Source organism: Aristolochia californica, unplaced genomic scaffold (assembly GCF_029961685.1).
Source record: "Aristolochia californica isolate CCGP_79_NKW_82.1479 unplaced genomic scaffold, dmAriCali1.0.hap1 SCAF_2, whole genome shotgun sequence".
Lineage (NCBI taxonomy): Eukaryota > Viridiplantae > Streptophyta > Magnoliopsida > Piperales > Aristolochiaceae > Aristolochia > Aristolochia californica.
In genome coordinates this window covers 2,609,177-2,623,900 of record NW_027181881.1, presented here as the reverse complement: position 1 = coordinate 2,623,900, position 14,724 = coordinate 2,609,177, and the positions used below count along the sequence as shown (strand labels likewise).

Sequence of the window (14,724 nt, the reverse complement as noted above, 5' to 3'; positions counted from 1 at the left end):
AAATTCAGATATTCTTAGACGAAGCTAGAATTTTTTTATTTCAGGGACAAGCCCAGAAAGACAGACACTCAAAGCTTTTCACCCCAAACTTTTAAAAAAGTAAAAACACAGGATACGGGAAAGACATATTAGGCTTCAGCGATCTTCTCTGCCATGTACTTCACACTGTACCCAATGTAACCCATGATCTTCTCCGCAGTCCAGTGGGGCGACGGTATGGGAGGAGTAACGAAAGACCACTCGATGGTGCTTCCGTCTTCCTCAGACAACACCTTGTGGGTCGCCACGAAATCCTTGAACTCGATATTGTTCTCGACGACCTCGTAGCTCAGAGTTCGCTCCACCGGGTCATACACCACCAATTTTTCGTACGTGAAGGACCGATCCTGGCCACCGGGGATGGGAGGCCCACTGCAGAGCCTAACGCAACCGAGTTTACCCGACTCACCAGACTCGATGGTGCTGGTGTCGATGCTTGGGAGATAGTTGCAGACGTTTGCGTAATCGTCTATCACCGCCCAAACTTTGTCTGCGGAAACGCCTGGGACCTTGGCGCTAACCTTTCCCTCCCACTTGTCTTCCGCAGCCATTTGTGAGCAGGGAGAGAGAGAGAAAGAGAGTGAGAGGCTTTCGGAGAGAAAATGAGAGAAAGCAGAAACAGGATACCGAAACGGGTGACGGACCTTCCCTATATAACGAAAATAGAAGATCAGATTACCAAAATACCCTCAGCCAATTGTCCTCTTTAATTTATATCTTTACCATTTTTTTTGTAGTTATTGTGGCATGGGGTTGGCCTTCTAAAAGTATACGGTGAGCTCTTTAGTTTATTTGCCCGGTCTGGGCTAAAGCGGTTCGGGACTTTTGGGCACGCATAAATGACATTATTGTTTTACTATTATAAGAATTTTAAAGTATAGAATTTTGATGAGCAACTAAATAATACATATTTAAAACTCTATGGGTGACGCAACAAATGATAATGACCAAACTATTTAAAAAATTTACAAACACGGTCAAACAGGTATATGAGTATCATTATTTTCTAAAAAAGGAGTTATGGGTGGCATAGAACCAAGCCGGTTCGCAAAGGAATCGGTTTCGGCTCATTTCGATTCGATGTATCTGGATCTCAAACTGATAAGGCTCGTTTAAGTTAATGACCCAAACTTGACTGAACCATGGTTCGGTTCAAAAGCTCACGAATCGGATCGTTAACTTAACATCAGTTCAAAAGCTCGCGAATCTGATCGTTAACTTAACGTGGGCCCAAGAGGTGGGACACCCAAAGGGAGAGGAGAAGGGGGGGGGGGGGGGGTCTAGCATTTAGGGGTTTTAAGGTCTAGGGTTTAGGGTTTGGGGCTTCTAGAGGTTTTAAGTTTAGGGTTTATTTTAATTTGTTAGGGTTATCAGTTAGAGTTTAAGGTTTAGGGTTTGGGGCTTTTAGGGGTTTTAAGGTTTACTTTAATTTGTTAGGGTTTTCGGTTAATGTTTAGGATTTAGGGTGTTAATCCAGTTCAAATAAGATTGAGTCGTCTACACAAGCGTCCATTAGCCAACGAAACCCAACTCCCATCATTGACGATATACGGTTTGTAGTAACTACGAAATCATATAAGGCTCTACCAAGGGTGTTCGATGAATTTGGACTTGATGAATGTGTTTTTGTATTGTTCTAGTCATCGACAATGAAATTAGTTCGATTAATTTTAAAATATTATTGAATATGTTTGAAGTGCTATGAGATGTTTTCACCATGTGGTAAAGATATTTAGGTGTTATAAATATTTACCACATAGTATTTTATTTTTTGTTGGTTGTGTTTCCATGTGTCCCTAGTTAATACAATGGATAATGGTTGTATGATAAAATTTATTTGTTATGTTTGCAAAAACCAGACCAATAATCTGCTCAACTGCTTAGAATTGGAGGTAGTGACTTTTCGACAAGACACACACGCAGCACCGTTTGGTTTGGCGGCTGTCGTTTGTCATAAAACCCGAGAGTGAGGACTTGCACTCTCCCCCTTTCCATTGAAAGCGACAATTGGATTCCAATGGCGGGTGGAAAGATCCAGAAACAGAAACAGGCTGCGTCCGTTGCCGTAAACCATTACCAGGGGGGTGTTCCTTTCCACAAGTCGAAAGGACAGCACATACTGAAAAATCTCATGCTAGTAGAAACTATTGGTCAGAAGTCGGGTATCAAGACCACGGATGTCGTTCTTGAAATTGGTTCTGGTACTAGTAATCTTACTAAAAAACTCCTTGAAGCTGCCAAGTCTGTTATTGCCAATGAGTTAGATCCTCACATGGTTTTGGAGTTGCAACGCAGCTTTCAAGGAACGCCATTTTCGAATAAACTAAAGGTATTCGTTGCTACTTTGTTTTATTTTGATTTGGGTGTTTTGGGGGATACTAGTGAAGACCACAGCATGGAAGTTGAGGGGGAGGGGGGGGGGAGAGAGAACAGATGACGATAAGATGGAGGTGGAGGATGGAGAGGTGAATGTAGGAGATAGTTCGATTTCAAAGAAAAGGCCTTAGAGGTGTTGGGACAAGGAGACTTTGAAGAGAAGAGATCTTCAAAGCTCACTCCCTTATTGTCAAGGGTGAACTCTTTTCACATTGCCTATGTTGAATATATTTTTTGAGGATTGCATTAAGAAGAAAAATTTAAGACTAACAAAAAATTAAGGCCGTAGAATATTTGATGTTAAGACTTACTAAAAACGTTTGATCTCCGGAGGCATCCTCTGGAAAGGATCATTAATTTCGGCGTTATCTGTACCTTCCTCTGTTCTCTGTGTCATCAAAATATCATGGTCATCTTCTACCCAAAATGCCTCCATGAGTTCAGGCATTAGTTCATCCATGGCGTCCGCAAAGATCTCAATATACCGAAGCGTATTTTCAGTGACCTGTTGAAGGAAACCCTCATCAAAATCCTTGTACTAAAACAACAAATCAATATTTACACAGCGGTAGTAAACGGAAATCCAGCCAAGCGAATGAAAGAGAATGACAGAATTTACATTAACAAGGTCGTCAAGGTCGTCAAGGTCGATTTGCACACATTTGATCTTTCGATTGGCAACATCTTGCTGAAACCAGAACACAGAAAAACAGTCCGGTTAGGGCTGGTCAGAAGGAGGAGGAGGAGGAATAGATTAAAGTTAGAATCGGTTTCGACATAGACTTACGAGAATGTTGAGGTATTTGGGCTCGCCATGGTCATCAGCGAAGCTGCTGAAAAAATCTTTAGCTAGATCTGCAAAAATAGAAATGAGCAAAAGCTAAGACGAGACAGAAATCATACCTTTGTCACCGAGGGAATTGAAATCCTTCATTCCGATGGCTGGAAAAACGAAGGGGAGAGTGAGAAGGTTCGAAATTTTGAGAGGAGGAGCGGGGAAGAGATGCAAGGATGGCGGGAAAAAAATGAAGGCTAACATGCGCTTGCCGAAAAAACACAAGCGATGGAGAAAGCTAATATAGATACTGGGCAAGAAAAACGTAACACAATTGAAAATGGAAAATGTGGCTGCTGGGATTCGAGCCCAGGTCTCTACGGCCACAACGTAGAATTCTTACCACTAAACTACAGCCACTCATGTTCATAAGGCAACATTTTTGTATTTTATTATTTTTTTGGTTATATTTTCACTTTTTGTTTGTATGTTTTCTTATTGACACTAGGGGTGGGTGCGCACTAGGTAAGGTTCCATGGCGAATTCAACCAAACTCGATTTAACTCTTGTTAGGAGCGGAAGACAGATACTTAACCCAGGACCATAACATCACACCCCACCTTCGCGAGCCGACGACCATGGCAGCACAACAACATTGGCCCGACCACGATAATACCTAGACGCTACTTACCAGTATTTTAATTCAGCCTTTGTGTCCGCACAACGATACTAGCTCGACCCAAGGCTTATCACAAGGACCTACCAGTATTTTAATCTGGCCTTTGCGCGTCTTGGGACTCGAAATAGTGACATGAGAGCCCGCTCTGATAGAAAACCTAATGATGTGTTTTCAATTTCACCCCACATGTTAGGGATGGGGTGGGATAAAAACTCGTCCAAGAACAAAGAGGTCCTGGAAGGGCCAGGTTTAGAGTAATTCTAGTAAATAGAACGATTATGGGAAAATATACTTTAAGAGGACCACTTTGTTGGAAAACTACTTGGAAAAGTGACAAGGATTAGTTGAACTCGAGTCAATTCTGGTCAACGACAGGGTCAAATATTTCAGAACACTGAAAATTTTGTTCTATGATTTATTGAAAGACGAGAATAATTTCAAGCCACTGACAACTTTGAACCGAATTGAGTTTTCCTTAAACCCAAGTGGCATCAAATTTTGATATTCACAAGAAACCATGAGCTTGATCCTATCTAACACCAAAAGAGGAGACAACACTTCTGCAGAATCATCGTCTTCTTCTCCACCATCCGTTTTTTTTCTTTTACCAGTCAACTGTCATATTTCATTCCCTTTATGCAATCAAAATCTTCTTGTCATCTCCATGGGCTCCACATATAATTCTGATCATCGTTCACATTATTCAGGTTCGGATTCGGATTCGGATTGTATGTTATATTGTTGGGTAGCTGATCAATTCGACTGAGTTGGGTCAACAAGTTCTCGTGAGTATCTTGCAACGGTCGCCAGCTGATTGGGCGTGCACTGATGCCCTCGCTCGGATCTATTGCCATGGAGCTTCTGGGTATGTATGAATCAATTGATGGCGTCGTTTGAACGTACGTTCCACCGATTCTTTCAAATGACGAATTGACTTGAGCCGGGTTAAGAAGATTATACATAGAATCAACTTTATCGAGAATCCTCTGCTCATCAGTGCAAACTGACGCCATTGGGTCGCTTAGCAAGTGTTCTTCGATCTCGGTGAGTGCACGATTGTTGCCTGAAGAACCCATTCTGCGTCCATTTTGCGGAAGTAAAAAACCAGAGGGAGTTTGTTGATGAGGAGAATAAATGAATTGATCGGCGGAACCGAGTGCGAACCGTTCATGAACGCTGTGCCCGTTTTGATTAATGGCATTCTCTGTCATTCCCAGTCTGTCGGCCCACGAAAATGGTCTCTGCGGCTTGAAATGATCACTACCACCTCTGTCATCTTCCATGATCTGAAAATCTACCACTGGAATTGCAGAAATATCGTACTATTATTTTTTAATCCTCTTACAAATTAAGTAATATGTACAGAGCAAGGGAAGAAAGCAATTTGATACCTGAACAAGGGGAATTCGAATCCATGGGACTAATTGTCGTTGGCCCAAGAGGCTTGAAACTGTGAGCCTGGTGAGGAAGCACTAAGGACCTTCGCATATCAAATTGTGGATACTGCGACGAGTAAGCGACCTTCAAAACGGGAGAGAATTCAGGACAAACTTCTGATCTGTGTTGATGGAAGCTATAAGGGTAGTCTCCGAAACCGTCATAGTTTGAGCCATCAAAACTGTTGGGGAAGTAAAGAGAGGGGATAGCAGGAAAGGGTCCTCTGCTCAGCATGTACAAGCGGGTGTCATGCTGGAGAAGCTTCTCGTAATGCTTCTCCAGAGTTCCTTCAGGGCACAGAAGATAATGTCTCCTGAGAAAAAGCAACTTAGCTATTCAAGGGGTTGGTTTGAAACCATATCTAGAGAGAGAGAGAAGAAATTTCTGTGGAATGGAGAAGAGATTCTGCATTACCTGGAAACTGGGGCTTGCCCTCCTGTAAAGTCTTCAGTGGCATGCCAGAGAGTATGCTTTCTTGGTTGAGGATTCGACTCTTGGAAGTAAGAAGGCGGATGGTTCAGCTGCATTTGACAAAGATGAACGTAAGGAACTTCAGTAGCAGATGAAGAAGAAAAAGGATGGTAAAGAGTTTTAGCAAGAGATGAGAACAAAGATAAAGGTGAGAGCTTTAAGCAACAGAAAGAACCGAGCGTTTCGGAAGAGGAAAAGATGCAGAGTTAAAACAGAGATTAACGAGGAGAAGAAACAGAAATTATCGAGAAAGGACTACCTCAACTTCGAGAACATCTGGTTGATTTGGGCAAAAGGTAGCTCTTATTGCTACGATTTCGGACCATTGTATTTCAATTTTGCTCTTCAGTCCCGAATTCAGAACCTCCCAGACGAGTTTTCGCTTTGCATAGTACAGTTTTCCAACCAAGTCACCTTCGTACCGAGAAACTCTCTGAACAAACAGAACGAGAATTCAGTTCCATTTTGAATTTCTATGAAAGTTAACAACTTCTCCGAAATTCGAGGAAACGATATCGAGTATAACACTAGAACAATGGTCTATCCTGAGAACAATGGTACCTCCCAATTTCCTATCCTGAGGAGCGAAGCCGAGAAATTCGAAGCCTTCAGCTTTTCCTTCTCGGAAATCGACTGGGAACTCTCTGTCTTCTTCGTTGAGATCCCTTCTGACAGCTTCTTTTCAACGAGTTCCAGAAAAGACGGAGTCTTTCGTAATGTCAAACCAAGAGGACTGGACTCCTCATTTGCGAAGGCCTGCACATGAGGGGTATTATAAGCTAGACTTATGATCTCAATCATGGAGAACGAGAAACTGTTTTCAAAACAGAAAAGCCATGCAAAACATAAAACTAAAACTGTTTCAAACAATCAATCATCCATTAACGATAGACGAAACAGCTACAAACAATTAAAAACAACAAGAACTAGATCAAATTGAAAACCCATGTAGGCTTTCGGTCCAGAGGGAAAAAAAGAATAAAAAGAAGGGAAAGCAGAAGTAAAACATAGAAAGAGAAAAAGGAGAAAAAAGGTGCTTGCCTCGTGATTAAGCTCACTGAGGTTAATCCTCTTATACTCATCTCCGAACGAATCGAACTTCCGAACCTCATCTTCGTCCCGCTTCTGCAAGCTATCGGTATCATCAGAAAATCCAACAGCACTAAAAATGCCGTGCTGCTCGATATCCTGAACCATCCTCCCTTCAATCCGTAAAAAAAAAACCGCGGCTTTTTTTTCAGATCATTTTCCGGAAAACAAAAGCAGTACAGTAGAGAGAGAGAGAGAGGGAGAGAGAACCGGAGTAGAAGAAGGGAGAAGAAGTTGAAAAAATATAGAAGTCGTGTGAAGACGGGAGTGACGCTTTTGAATCCAACTCCTCCGCCCAATCATGGCAGGAGTCCTTTTCTCCCCGATCTCCCTCCATGATATCGTCATCCATTGACCGACGTCATAATTTTCTACGTGGCAACTTTTAATCAGATGCCCCTTAATAATTTTCCTTCTTACTTAAAAGTCCCTCAAAAACGAGAAAAGATATTAGGAAATGAAAAGGCGGAGGGAGCCGCCGCGGCCGCCACCACTTTGAACGTATTGCACGTATGAACTTGGCTCAAAAAAACCGGAGTCACGTGCGCCACAAAATACGGGTGCGGCGGCGGGCAGGCCGAACTGTCGAGTCACCGTCAAAGCCACCGCGTTGGATGTGGGCTTACATACATGTCTTATTTAACTAGTGGGCCCTGCGTCACCGAAACGTTTATCCGTAGACGATTCGTGTGGGACCGAGTGCAAGATCATCTTGATCTCGACACTCTTTGACGCATCTTGATATTGATGTCCGAATAAGTGGGATAATGAATGCGATTAATTAACTAATCTTGATCGAGACTTAAGCAGGGGAATTTTTTTGTGTAATTTGAGTAAAATCTTTGTCCTTAGCTTCTTGTTGCAGCAACGAGGAAGCCGATCTTTTAGTTCACGCTTTCATAAATTTTATTTAATTTTATTATAAAACCCTGACGCAAATTCATGAAGCAAACTCTCTAATTATAATTAGTATTTAGGCGGCTTAGATTCGTACACGCAACCACGGCAGAGACGGCGGGCGGCAGTCGGTATCGGCGTGGTTATTAATCGGATCCATTTGCGGTGAATCCAAGTCGGATCTTCCGAGAGAATTAAAAAACGAACAACGCGTCACGCGCGTGATTAAATAATGTGGCAACAACCCGAGGAGATAACGTGGGCCCGAACAGGGCCACTCGTATTAACGGTAACCACCTCGAGTAGTGTTAAGATCTCTGCAAAGACTAAAAGTCAAAGTCATGATGCTTCTCCAATCCGGGAGCAGGAAAATCTAATCACGTTTTGCTAATGACGCATCAAGATAATTGATCAGCATTAATCGATTACTTTAGTCTTAATATTCTAAAGATGAAAGGGAGAGAGTACGAGAGTCGAGAGTGCGAGTACATCCAATCCGCTTGAGGTGGACACATGATACGTCTCCCCTTTTGTTTTTTTTATCGCTAAGGATACTCGCAAGGGGCCCACCGTGTCATCACTTCCGCATCATCTCAAATGGGCAAATCAACGATGCATCGGATCCTTCTCAGGAGACTGCAGACGTGTTCACCTGGTGGGGCCCCAAGTGAGATAGAAGATGATGATATCTGATGGCAACTTACCCTTGACTTCTCTCATGAACTAAACGAACAAACACTTGTTGTTGAAGGATTGAGAACTCTTTTTAAGTGCTAATGGCTGCTGCTCTCCAACTGGATAAACTCTCATCTTGCTTGCCTGTAATTTTCTATTGCAATGGTGTGAACGGTTGAGTCTGAGATCACCGAAGTGGGTTCCGAATCAGGCAAGTCAAAACAAGTAAAGGGCGTGGAGCCTCGATCCCTTTTGATCCATTCTGCATGGCAAGCACGCACGGCGGATTTCTTTAAGCTGGATGGTGATGATATCTGAAACGAGGATGACTGAATCATGGGTATCTTTAGAGGATGAAGATCAGTGAAAGTGATCGCATATCGTGGCTGGAGCCACATAAAAAGAGCTCTCACTTCTAGTGACAATCGAGCTGGGGCTCAAATAATCAGATCGCCTGTTATGCAAATGGATGTGATTGATGAGATCATCCCTGCGGCAGTTCTGATGTGAAAAAAATCTCGTGAGGCTGCTACAGGTTTAAAAAATGGATTTATCCGACTGAATAAGAATCTGACCTGCTTCATTCAAGATGGGTTTTGCTTGATTGATGGTTCTACTCTGGGAAAAGAAAAAAGCAGGCACTCACCCAGGCCTGCAACTTGAAAAGTGTCTCATGGGTATTGCGGAGAAATCTGATGTTACTTTCTGGGTGGGTTTATTCTTTGTTTAATCATCAGATAGTCGTTTTTCGATCATAGATTGAGGCTGCCATTGGAAAGAAGATTAAAAATTAAAATGACACGTCCGGATGATAAAAAAAAGGATACCCTGCTCGTTGGATTTGAGCCAGAGGTTATCAAGTTATCCGTTTGAGATGATGATATCATTTCATGTTAAGACTCAAAAGAAGGGTCCCTACACTCCCTTGAGCCTTCTCAGAGGAGGGGGAGGAGTACCTTGCGTTTGGGATATTGGACTTCTAGATCGTCTAGTGCGCTTTGATTTCTTTTCATGTCGGCACTAGGGCATTTCGTCCAACGAATGATTGTCACGTTAATCCGCGTACATCCAAAGCGTCAACGTCTGAGAATGACTGCAAAATGCGAAGCCTATGTGGTGATTGACACTCACTCGCTAAAGCTGGCCTCAACAACCCACTCCAGTCAGGGTCCCATGCTTCTTTTTAGGGGAATTTGTGAACGTGGGGAAGTGATCTAAAAGGGGAGAAAAAGAAGGGGTTGGACGATAGACCCAGCTTCCAGCAGGCACTCACTAAGCTCATCTTCATCTTCCATTCTTTTCAACCCATTAATGAATCATGTCATCGTCCACGCGTGCTTGCAGGGGAAACAACCCGTTTCAGGGAAGCGAGTTAAGAGTAGAATTCAAGGAAGAAGAGGCTTCTCATCGTGCCTACCACGCCTGTATCGCAATCAATTGACACGCGTTTGGACACTATAACAAGGAACCTCCATGGTTTCTGCAAACGGTTGTTTCTATTTGCAGGGTTCAAGATTGAAAGTTCAGTGGCGTCTCCTTCAACGGCTTGAAGACCCTCTCTAAAGCTCTCTCACGCGGAAAAGTGATGAACCAACTAATCTCAAAACGGAAACTTTTATCTGCTGTTTCCATTAGAGAATCGACGTAAAAGTCGTACCGAACTGTTTCTTGTCCACCCAGCAGACAGTCACCCATTATGCCAAGTCTACCGGGAAGGGACTTCATGATTCATAATCTGTTTTAACTTCATTCCTTCAGTGCCGTCATTCCTTCAGCTTTTTTCTTTGAATAGACTGTCCAGCTCCTTTAGAAAACAAAAAAGGAATCTGCGCTGCATTTAAACACGGTTGATGTTACTGGTAATAGTCCGATACAGATCATATGATTTATTAGTTGGAAAACAGTTTTCTTAATTAGGTAACTTGACCCAACTTTATTATTGTTTGGGCATCTACTCCAAATTATTCACGTATAGGGGATAGAAAATCAATAAATTAATATTTAGAAATCGAAACTTTTTTTTATAATTTTGAGTTGGTTCATTGACAAATCTTACATGGTGTTTTTATACAACTAGAGAAAGTAATGTCTCATTTCCATGAGAGTCGAGTGAATGATCGCAAGGAGGTTGTAACATGTTGACAGCCATGTTTATAATGCATGATTGATCAATCCCCTTGGACATGATCAATCATACAAAATGTTACAAGATAAAAGTTATGAGACATTATCAATCACCCTATATAGGCATGATCGATCAATTGGAATCCTACCAAACAAGTGTATAAAGCATGATTGATCAACATCATAGCAACATGATTGATTATTCTACTAAAATGTTGGCAAACACCTTGATCAATGCCATGATCGATCATAAGACCATATGAACTCAAAAAATATGGTCGTTAGAGGGCAATTGATTGATCAATTAAACAATATAGTCCATCAACTTCTTTTACATTTTTTTTTGAATAACGATAGGAAATAACTAATTTTGCCCAAAAACTTATAAATAATGACCTAAACTCATCCCTAAGCAAGCAATGAGCATATATTGGCATACCAAAGCATTGAAGAAAGAGTTTTGTGTCTAAACTTCTAATTTTACCCTTTCCATGAGGAAAAAACCCAAATTTGTCAAAAATTCCAATCTCTCTGTATTTCTTCTTGTCATTCCTACTTCCACCAAACTCCACATACTTCATTTAGTGTGCTTAAAGATTGGAATCTTGGATCTCACCGTCAGAAGGTTATCTCTAAAAAAAAAAAGGTATAAATTTGATTTTCTCTTTTGTATTTTTACTTTCTTTTGAACGAGGTTTTCTAGAACCTTGAGTAAATAATGAAGTGCCCACTAGAGCTAGGATTAGTTGTAAATAAATCTCTTGAGAGATTGAGATACATGTAATTGGGTATTATATTTGGCTTAAAAAATTAGTTAGCCTCTTTTTAATTTTCTAGTCTTGAACTTATTTCCTAAAATATATATATATATATATATGTGTGTGTGTATTTGAAGCAAATGAAGTGAATTAATTTTGGTATTTTAAAGACTTTTAGAATGTTTTTGTCCCTCATATTGGCCAAAAACTTCTTGAACAAAGAAATAAATTAGAAAACTTTGAGTTCTATTTTGTTCAATGAATAACAATCAGAGCCATACTCATCTATTTAAATGATCGAATTCTTGGATTGGTAAGACCAAAAAGATGAAAATTTTAGAATGAAGCAATTGCAGTTGGTCAATCTTGCTACTGTTTTCATTTTCTTGATTACTTTAAATTGTTTACTATGCTTTGTGTACTTTTTGTTGGACCAATACTACAATCATGCTGATTTCTATTACTTTGATGATAGCAAAATTGGTAGCTTGAATGTGTTCTATTCACAGTGCTATCAGTGTATTTCTAACAAAAGCCTTTTAGCACAAAGATTAAAAGGTCTATGGCAAAAGCCCAAGACAAAAGGACAATTAATTTGCCAAGTCTAAAACCGAAGCAAAACCACAATTGACGATTGTTGCTGAGAAGAAAAAATCACACGAAGAAGAAAACTGAAGACTTGAAGACTAGAGTCGAAGTCAAATAGAAATATCTCAAGAACTCAAGCTTGTAAGTAGATAGCCAAACAAACTTCAATTTTTTAAAACACATCTATGTTATAGAGCTTTATAGCATCAAATATTTTAAAACCATGTTTTAACCGAATGCATATAAATGTTTCATAATGACAAATCCTTTAGAATAACTTATATCATGCTTATATGTTAACACAGTAAACTGACATATGGCATGATCGATCATACATGTGGCATGATTGATCATCCAAAAAGTAGTCCGGCATAAATTATAAAACATGATCAATCATATTGAATGCTTCTAGAAAGATGCAATAAAGCATGATCGATCAATTGAATTGGGTTGATCGATCAATGAGTTTTTTGAAAGGTTGAAAAATTATTGATTGATGCCTTGATTGATCTATAGGCTTAGGGAACCTAAAAAAATATAGTTGTTATACATGGTTGATTCATCATACTCTTCTAATGACCGATCAACAATTTTTACGGCCTATTGGTAGCAGGCATAAAAGGTTAGTTGGCTAGGAAACTTATAAATAGGCCCTCAAACTCATAAAAAAATTAAGAGTCGAGCTTATATTGGCATAACTAACTTTTGAAATATTATTTTGAGTCTCATATTTTGATTTTACCCTTTAGAAGAGAAAAACATAAAAAATTACCAAAATCTTCCTTTTCTCTTCACTCTCTTTGCATTCAATAGTTCCATCAAACTGCTATACACCTTTTATCTCGTGCTTAAGTTTCGAAGACTAGGATCTCACTTATAGAAGGGCTATCTCTTCATAAGAAAGATTGTAAGTTTGATTTATTTCTTATTTTTATACTTTTGTGTTAGAGGTTCTCTAGTATCTTAAAGGTAGAACGATTGACACTCTAAAGCCTCAAATATAGAAAAGAAGTACCCACTAGAACCAGAATCTAGTTGTATTGAATCTCTTGGGGAGAGATCAATTGTGTAAGTGGGGATTACACATGACTTGATGAAAGCTTGAAATCTATTTCTATTTTCCAACTAATAAAATAATTAATAGAATTTTCCCAAGAAAGGGTTCTTGGGTAGTAACTACTAATAGGGGAACATCGAGAACAAACAATCTTTGTCTCCGTATTGTTATGTTCTAGTTTTTTTTTTTTTTTTGCTGAATTTTATTTTAACACTTCATGCGCATTAAAGTTTTAATTTAGAATTTCAATTCACCCCCTACTAAGAAGCCACCTGTTCCAACACTTCTATTCTATTTATTTCATTTAGCTTATTTAGTTTTGAATCTTTTTTACATTTAAGATCACTTAGAGGACTATGATTGCTTCTCTTAGGTTTCTTCTTCACTATATCAAGTAAGTTGTGGATTTCAACCTTTAGGGGGGTTAGTCCACAATGAAGTGGAATGAATCCCCTCCGCATTACATATTTCATTAAAAACTGGCGTTAGTGTAGAAAGAATTGAATTGAAGTGAGATTACACCATTTCATTCGCTCAGGCAAAAACGGTGGAAAGTTGATTCCTACCTATTTTGTGAATCATCAATTTTCCTCGCTCAACGCACGTTGCTTCTTCCCCCCCCTCCCCCCCCCCCCCCCCCCAAAGGAAAATTTTATCCTCATTCTCCTCTCCCTCTCCCTCGGCCTTCGTCTCCCGACGATTTTTTTCGCCCAATCTTCTTCCCCCACCCCCGTCGACCTTCCTCCCTCTCGGCCTTCCTCTCTTCTCCCTCTTGACCTCTGTCGCAGAGCACGGGAGACCAAGCCTCTATCGCAGAGCCTCTCGGCCTCCCGACTTCTCGTGTCTCTCGACCTCCCTCTCTTCCCCCCCGTCAGCCTTCCTCCCTCTTCTCGACCTCTGTCGTAGAGCACGGGAGGCCAACCTCTATTGCAGAGCCTCTCGACCTCCCGCCTTCTCTTCTCTCTCGTCCTCCCTCTTTTCTCCCTCTCAGCATACCGTCAGAGCGTCACCTCCGTCGCCGTTGCCCGCTGTTGAGGAAGACGACGCACGAGAAGACGTTGTTTAATTTTTCCTAAGTTAGGAAAAATTAAACCATCATCATAATTGGTTTAGTTATCCAATTAATTAAACCATTACTTTTTCATTTTTTGTTAATATATTATTAATTAATAATATGTCAAATATATATTATGTTATTGATAAATTAATATATTTATTTCTTTATTATGTATATTTTTTTTTATTAAAATAGTGTGTTCTAATTTTAAACTATATCTTATGTTATTACAAAATAATTTATTTTTTATTATATTCACTTATGTTATTTTTAAATTTTTGATTTATTTTAAATAATTTATTCTAGTCACACGTAATTATTATATTAATTTATAATAAACTGTAATCATGAATTGGTTTAATTATCCAATTTATATAATTAATTAAAGCATTAGGTTAATTTATTATATTCTCTTATGTTATTTTTAATTTTTTATTAATTTAGTATAATTTATTCTAGTCACACGTAATTATTGTTTTAATTTATAATAAAATATAATCATTAAGTAAAATAATATAGTTTTTCATTAATTAGGATATTAATATATTCTAATACTACACGTTAAATCACTTATAAGTGTAGTAACCATATTTATTTTGGTTAATTATATGTTTAGGTATATGTTCTATTTACGTATATTATAAAAGGTTACTCATCCTCTTCTTTATATCATATTTTTCATTTGGGGGCACTAACACTGGA

General features: G+C 39.6%; 2 protein-coding genes and 1 non-coding gene across 3 annotated transcripts; 1 reads left to right on the top strand and 2 right to left on the bottom strand.

Annotated features, from left to right (window-relative positions):
- Positions 1 to 128: 128 nt before the first annotated feature.
- LOC137956822 (lachrymatory-factor synthase-like) lies at positions 129 to 590 on the bottom strand. Its single transcript, XM_068804458.1, has one exon. The coding sequence runs from the start codon at positions 588 to 590 to the stop codon at positions 129 to 131; it is 462 nt and encodes a 153-aa protein (XP_068660559.1).
- Positions 591 to 2,056: 1,466 nt separating this feature from the next.
- On the top strand, positions 2,057 to 2,476 carry LOC137956820 (ribosomal RNA small subunit methyltransferase-like). Its single transcript, XM_068804456.1, has one exon. It carries the CDS (start codon positions 2,057 to 2,059, stop codon positions 2,474 to 2,476), a length of 420 nt encoding a protein of 139 aa, XP_068660557.1.
- Positions 2,477 to 3,538: 1,062 nt separating this feature from the next.
- On the bottom strand, positions 3,539 to 3,610 carry TRNAH-GUG (transfer RNA histidin (anticodon GUG)). The gene has a single exon. It is a non-coding gene; the product is annotated as a tRNA-His (tRNA).
- Positions 3,611 to 14,724: the final 11,114 nt, after the last annotated feature.

What these genes read in the sequence shown, in the direction of transcription:
- LOC137956822 (XM_068804458.1), bottom strand. Translation starts at nt 590, where the DNA reads ATGGCTGCGGAAGACAAGTGGGAGGGAAAGGTTAGCGCCAAGGTCCCA.
- LOC137956820 (XM_068804456.1), top strand. Translation starts at nt 2,057, where the DNA reads ATGGCGGGTGGAAAGATCCAGAAACAGAAACAGGCTGCGTCCGTTGCC.